We start from the raw sequence: 7638 nt of genomic DNA, 5'->3' as shown, positions 1-7638 counted from the left end.
CCCGGGGCGGGGGGCTGCCTCCCCCCGGCCCGGGAGCCACTCCTTCTCCTGCTGCAGTCGCTGCAGCTCCCGCTCGTGGTGCCGCTGCAGCTCTTCCATCACCTGCTGGTGTGAGGACTCCATCTCCGCTAGGCTGCGCTCACATGCCTCCTGTGGGCCAGAGACCAGGAGGTCATGGCATTGCCCCACTTTCCCAAGAAGCCTCAGACTGGTCAGCCCTGGCCCAGGCTCACCACCTCCACCTGGGCCCCACACACCTGCCTGTCCCTACCCACCCCATCTCCCCTCATCATCTATAAAACCTCACGCTCCTGCTTCGGACCCTCCTGGGGCTCCCCATCCTGCAGGGTCAAGTCCCTGCTCTTGTGGCTGACTGTCGTGGCTGCATCCCCAGCCCATTCCTGCCCAACATCCTCGCAGTTATAAAATGTCACTCCTGGCATATTCCCACCTCTTTGCTTTAGCTCATGCTATCCCCACTGCCTGGAACATTTTTGTGGAACCTTTTCTTTCTGGGTAATTCACCTGGCAAGCAGCCCAGTTTAAAGGTCTCTCCTAGCTCTGCCTCTGGGCAGCCTCTCCCTGCCTCGAAAGGTTCTGCTTCTGCCAGCATATCTGACCCAGCTCAGGGCCCCCAGGTTCCAGCCCAGGAGCTGATGGGTGGCAGGTATCAGTGAATGAGCTGAAGCCAACAACTTAACACAAAGTGAGGCCTTGCAGACAAGGCGGGCAAGTATTGAAAAGATGGCTAATGGCCACTGCTGGGACAGCCAACTGTGATGGAGCATGGAGGGGGCAGTTTGGCAGCATCAGTGCATTTTTTAATGACTCCCTTCCGTTGACCCAGCAGCTCCATTCCAAGGAATGATATCACAGAAAGCCACACGTGTACCGCAGACTCCCAGACATGAGCCTTCCCCGTGGCAAGGTTGGTAACAGATGAAAACTGCAGCGACCTAAATGTCTAATGGAAATCCTTAAATAAATGATGAGACCGAGCCTTACAAAGGATGCCCGGCAGCTGTGGAGACAGAGCTGTCACCTGGACTGCCAGGGACAAGCGTCCTGCAGGTGAGCTCAAAGCCACTTTCTGCCAATATGTACATATCACATATGTGACCCCACTGGGAAAACGGCACACAGCTGTAGATCCCAGTGCACGTACGTAACAGTGTGGAGAAAGGCAGGAGAGGATGCAGTGGGAGGCAGAGTAACAACCCCGGACACATCCACGTCCTTCTTCTTGGACCCTGTGACCCTGTGACAAAGGGGAATTGAAGCTACAGAGGGAATCAGCAAGGCTAACCAGTTGATCTTTAAAGGAGACGGAGGTGGTGCCACGGTAACTCAACTCGACCTACATGAGAAAGGCCCTGGGTTTGCATCCCAGACATCCCTGAGAATGCCAAGTGTGAAGGCGTGTGCTCACGGCATGGGCCAGCTGAGGCGGGGGGTGGATCACGGCATGAAGACCCTGGTAGAGATGCGATCTCTCTCTCTATCTCAGGAGAAATGAATAACCTTAAAATAAAAACTAAAATGAAGGGTTTGCCCAGTGGTTAGGGGAACTAGATCCCCCATGGCTGACAGTGGTTCCCGACCTCTGTTGGGATTTTGAGCGTGCACGCATATATGAATGTTTTTCAAGCCAGAATGGATTGTGGTGTGGTCTCCTCCCTGGGGGGTGATTTTTCGCTTTCTATCTGTCTCTTCAGTGAGCACATGTGCCTTATATCAAAAATCTCTTTAAAAAAAAATAATAATAATAATAGACAACGGAGGCAGAAGAGGAGTTGGAGGGAGATGTGACCAGGAGAGACCAATCAGATGATGTGAAGCAACAGGGACTTGAAATCCCCTGCCGAAGGCTTTGATGATGGAGAAGGGGTCATGAGCCAGGCCTGTAGGTCCGCCAGAAGCTGGAGGAGGAACAGAGCCACCCAGAGCCTACAGGAAGGACTGCGGTCCTGCCGATGCTCCAGTTCCACTCGTGTAGGCCCGGGCCAGCCTCCGGCCTCTGAGATGGAACTGTAATACCTCTGTGTTCACTAGGCTGTTGGGGGTGGCCATCTGTCCCACCAGCACAGGAAACCAATGCAGACAGGTGACCCTGGGGCATGAGCATGCAGGGGACGGAGTGGTGTGTGTTCATTTCTAACCTTCTGATTTGTTTGAATTAATTTTGGAAATGCTAGATCATTTTAAAAAGGAGAGGCAGAGGAGAAACAGCAGAGACGGCCAGGTAAGAGAATGCATTAACAGCAGAGACGGCCAGGTAAGAGAATGCATTGCTCACACAGGACACCTCCCACCTCTCCAGTAGCCGGGGCTGCAGCAGGCCAGTTTTGGGAAGGAGAAGGACTGGATCTCCTGGGTCTGCAGGTCCTGGATAGTGGGCAGGCTGTCCCCTACCCAGGCAAAGGCCTGTCCTTCCAGGCCTTTGTGCCTGTCCTCTACCTTGTATGTGCCCCCTCCCCCATCTGGATAACAGGACATGGCTTTGGAAGCCCATACACTGGGTCCCAATCCTGGCTGCACCATAGGTGAATCTGAACAAGCCCCTTGACTCTCTGAGCTTCAGTCTTAGCATCTGTGAAACAGGCCTCATCAGACCAACACACAAGGGCCCAAAGGCCCCTGGGCAGTACCAGGGCCCCTGGACACAGGGAAAGCATAGGGTAGGCCAGTCCCCACTTGTGGTGAGCCGGTCCAAGCAGTAGGATTCAGCAGGTAGTTGGGTCTGAGGCTGAGGTCAGGTGGTGGAAACCAGGCCATGCAGGGAGCTCCTGGAGGCCGGGTGCTGCTACCCAACCTGCCTCCCCAAGAGACCCAGGGTGTCCTGATACTGGCTGCCGGCTCTGACACCGACAGCAAAGCAGACAAAGAAATGACGGTGGCCCCACTGCGATAGGCTAGAAGGGTCCCCTTTGCCAGAGGAGGCTCTGAAGTCCCAGTGGGTGAAGTCTCAGGCCCCCCAACAGCTGTCTTGCAGTGGCAAGCCCCCCAACCCAGGCTGGGAAACCTCTCCCAGCCATCACCACTCCCAGGTCCACAGCTCCCTCCTCCTGTGCCTGACGGGGACACAGACGACCCGGCTCCTCTTCTTCGACGCCCTCAGCTTCTGGAGCCACTCCTCCACGCCTGTCTTCAGCTCTAGTTCTGACCAATCCCTTTCTACCTCACACTCCCAATCCCACCTGCTCCCCTTCCCACCCCACCCCACCCTGACAGGAGGAAATGCGGACAGCCTCTGGAGCACAAGGTGGGTTGCCCAATAGGATGCCGGGGACCAGGAAGCCTGGGCCCAGACACAGGGGTGCCTACATCTCAATGCCTCAGCCTCCCCATCTGCAAGATGAGCAATGTTTTCAAACTCACCCAGAAAGGAAGCCCTTAGAGCTTCCAAGAGCTTAGTCAGAGCCCCCGGGGTGGCTGCCTGGCTGTGGAGTAGGTACTCCTGGCCTGGAGAGGACCTGCCCAGCCCTTCTCTGCCTCAGGGAGGCTTTGATAAGGAGGTACCTCCCCAGGTCCCCTCCAAGCCCAGGTGACCCCCAGACCAGCCTTCTACATCCGGCCCCACTCCCTCTGCTCTGATCTCCCTTCAGATGGACTTTGCATCAACCACTCAGCCTTGATGGCCCCTGGTTGAGACACCAAGTCGTAAATTCTCCTCTCTCCAGACAACCTCCCTCTCCTCAGTCATTGTCCTAGCTCCTTAAATCCGGGCTTTCCCTCTCCTAAGCCCCCTCCATTTCCTCTTCTGTTTTTTTATTTTTGTTTTTGTTTCCCCCCCCTAGAGAGCACATGTGCTCAGTGGAGAAGGACAGAGAAGAGGGACCAGCACTTGGCATAATGGCTATGTTACTGGACTCCCATGTCATCGACCGTGTTTCGAGTCCCAGATCCAGTGACTTAAACTCACGCTGGCACGTGTGTGTGTGTGTGCCCAAGATCCCAAGAGGAGAAAGGAGGAGAAGGGATTGTGGCATGGCCATCCCCCTGGGGGGATGATTTCTTGCTTTCTGTCTCGCTGGCAAGCATGCACCCCATAGTAAAAAAACTTCTCCGAAAGAAAGAAAGAAAGGAAAAGAAAAAGAAAAAAAAAGAAAAAAGGAGAGAGAGAAATGGAAAGTGAGAAAGCACCCCCACAGGGACGGCCATGCTGCAGTCTCTCCTCTTCTGTCTCTCCTTTCAGGATTTTGGGCATGCATGTGCATACACGTGTGCTTCGTAAGTTCTCAAGCTGCTGGGTGGTCCAGGACTTGAACCACGAACCACGCAGCCAGCCATGTGGGATTCCCCGGCCTTAACCACCACACCATCGGCCAGCCTGCTGCACTCCCTTTTTTTCTTTTTTTTTTGGAGAGGTTTTTGCTATAGGGTGTGTGCACTCACCACAAAGCCAAAGAGAGAGAGAAAGCGAGAAATCACCCCCCAGAGGGATGGCCACATTGCAATCCCTTCTCCTCCATTCTCCTCCTTGGGATCTTGGGCACGCATGCACACATGCCCAGCATGAGTTTAAGCCTCCGGGTCTGGGACTCGAACTGCGGTCAACTACATGGGAGTCCAGCGATATAGCTATTGCGCTAACTGCTGGTCCCCCTGCACTTCATTTTAATATCACTTTCTCCATGTCACTGTAAGACTCCAAGCCTGATCTGTGGGAGACTAACTCCACAGGTTGGTATCGGGGCCTCTATGATAGGCACCCAGGGGCCGTCCACTCATGCCACAACTAATGTCCCCACGAGACTCCTGAGGGGCACATACATCACTGCTCAGCAGAGTGCCTGCCCCTTAGGAGTCTCCCAGAGAACCCCCTACAGTGACCTCCCAAACCAAAACTTCTAGAAGCTTCCTCCTGCCCAGGGACCTGGGATCCCAGCATTCTTTTCTCCTTTAGGCAACAGCGTGTAGAATAGAGACAGCTGATTTTCAAAAGTTTTGTGGCTGTTAGGCATGGCCATTAGTAAAAATTCAATCTTTATTCTTACAATGAACTGCATTAGAGATGAAGGGCGTAGATCTGCAGACTGTATCATTTCCCATTCATCTCACTGCCCTGAACTATTACAGGAGCTCCTGACACTATTCTCGTCTACCACATACATGGTGGAAAGACATACAACGGTGAGCACACTCCCTCCCAACTCCGAGTTCTCGTGGCTTCGCGTCAGCCACGTGGGAGTATTTACACCACGGACATTGGCAAACAACACAAGTCAGGCCTTGGTTTATTGTTTTGTTGATTGTCTAGACTTAAACATGTGATGAGAACAGGCTGATGGTGCAGCCTCCGTGTCAGATCTCTAACGATTACATTGTAAGCAGAATGGAGAACGGCAGAAACCATCGTAGCCAAACATTCACAATGAAAAACTATTCTCTGATTCAGCAGAGAGACTGTTCACAGCACTGACCAAGCAAAGTTTTGACACATCTTCTTGTCTTACTCACAAGCATAAACAAAAACGCCAACCAACATACAAGTTAGAACAGCACACAGTTGTTAGTTATAGATACAGGAGTACAGAGAAATCACTGAAGGCATTCTGGGAACGTCCACTTAGTAGATGGAATTCACAGTAAAAGAGTTATTTATTTTTTATTTGTAAATTATGTAGTAAACATCCTATCGGTAAAATTTATAGTAAATGCAAATAAGTGTACACACACACACACACACACACACACACACGTACACACACTCGCAAACACACACACACACACACATGTACACACACTCGCAGGAGAACTAGATATCCCAACTGCGACACCAGAAGTGTTTCCAGATGTAGAAGAAGTCCCCAGGGGACAAATCACCCCCTGGATGAGACCCACTGTCCTACACAGAGGCTCCCACATCACACAGACCTCCTCGTGCAGGGCCTTGGCCAGGCAGGCCTGGGGAGGATGTCCTTGTATCCAGGAGTAACTCCTAGGGCCGCTGGCTCCCCGCCTCCCCAGGGTGAGGGCAGAGCAGGGTCCAAGTGCAACGTCACACAGAGATTCACACACAGGCTCTGCAGTCAGCCAGTCCCATGCTCAAATCCCACCTCTGACACCTGCAGGCTGGTCACATAACCTCTCAGGGCTCAGTGGCCTGGTCTGTAAAATGGGCACAGTGATCATGCCCACCAGCTGCGGGGAGATTAAACAAGATGATGCACGTCAAAGGCCTTGTATGGCTTCTAGTATGCAGGAAAGGCTCCCAAAATATCAACTGTCTGCAAAACACATGGCAACCCGAAAGATGTCTCTACCCGCCACAAAACAGCTCCTTGGCCTTACCTGTGAGATGTAGCCTGGGGGGATGTGGCCATCCTCCTGTGATCTGGGCACACTCTGAGGAGCTTCCCCTCGGAGACGCCACATTTCCAGCTGGGCACGAAGAGACTGGACCTATAAGGGAAGGAGTCAGGTCAGTGGGGGTCTGGGAGCAGGCCGGGGGCTGGTAGGAAGTGGCGAGAAGCCCCGGGCTGCCGGCTCCTCAGACACACGTCCAGTGTCCCTGGATGCTTAGGAGAGGCTCTGGGTTTGAGAAAGGAATGTCCTGGCTGGTGATGTGGCCACAGGGGACCTTCTGATTCTTTCTAGATGGCCAACAACCTAGAGGAACTTTGCCTGGAGAAGACTAGACAGGGCTGGGAACAAGACGCCATATTCATAGGTATTCACCACATTATGTAGGTGGCTGGGGACACCTTAGAGCCACAGGTTTCCCATCAGTAAAACTGCGATGAACTCTACCGAATGGGATCATGGGGCCGGCAGGTGGCAAGGGGTGGAGGTCTGGACTCCCTCATGGTCAACAGTAGTTTGACTATTGTACCTGGCGGCTTGCTTTCTCACTCTCTCTTTCTCTCTGGTCAAATCAAAATAATAATAATAAGGGAACCAGCAGTTAGCGTAATGGCTATGTCGCTGGACTCCCACGTAGTCGATCGTGGTTCGCGTCCTGGACCCGGTGGCTTAAAACTCACGCCGGGCGCGTGTGCGTGCGTGCCCAAGATCCCGAGAGGAGAATGGAGGAGAAGGGATTGCGGTGTGACCATCCCCCCTGGGGGGTGATTTCTCGCTTTCTGTCTCTATGTCTCTGTCTGTCTGGTGAGCGCACACGCCCTATAGCAAAAATCTCTCCAAAAATAATAATAATAATAATAATAACTAAAATAAATAATTCTTTAAAAAAGAAAAAATAAGCCACCGGGTCCGAGACACGAACCGCGGTCGACTACGTGGGAGTCCAGCGACATAGCCATTACGCTAACTGCTGGTTCCCTATAAATAATTCTTTAAAAAAGAAAAAAGTCAATGTATAGAGAGGGCCTAGGACAGGGCTTGGTACATAGAAAGCACACAGTAATTGGGCCAATCAGTGGTGTGGTGATTAAGACAACTGGATACCACATGGCTAACTGCATGGTTCGAGTCCTGGAGCTGGCAGCTTGAAAGTCATGCTGGGCATGTGTGTGCCTCTTTCAAATTCTGAGAGGAGAAAGGAGAACGACTGTGGCATGGCCACCCCCCAGGGGGAGGGCGATTTCTCACTTGCCTTCTCTCCAATGTGTGCACATGCCCTCTACCAATTTTTTTTTTTTTTGAGAGGTTTTTGCTATAGGGTGCGTGCATTTG

The 7638-nt window shown here is 52.6% G+C and overlaps 1 protein-coding gene across 1 annotated transcript in view; it reads right to left on the bottom strand.

Annotated features, from left to right (window-relative positions):
• The window catches only part of TRIOBP (TRIO and F-actin binding protein), a 75330-nt gene that overhangs the window by 6253 nt on the left and 61439 nt on the right, over positions 1–7638 (bottom strand). The window contains exons 16-17 of the mRNA XM_006166236.2: positions 6295–6405; positions 33–150 (exon numbers count right to left, since the gene is read on the bottom strand). Coding sequence (XP_006166298.1) covers positions 33–150; positions 6295–6405 — 229 coding nt within the window. The remainder of the gene's footprint in view (positions 1–32; positions 151–6294; positions 6406–7638) is intronic.

This window comes from Tupaia chinensis, unplaced genomic scaffold, assembly GCF_000334495.1.
Source record: "Tupaia chinensis unplaced genomic scaffold, TupChi_1.0 Scaffold144197_2, whole genome shotgun sequence".
Lineage (NCBI taxonomy): Eukaryota > Metazoa > Chordata > Mammalia > Scandentia > Tupaiidae > Tupaia > Tupaia belangeri.
The sequence above is the reverse complement of the archived record's forward strand: the minus strand, read 5'-3'. Positions and strand labels throughout refer to the sequence as shown.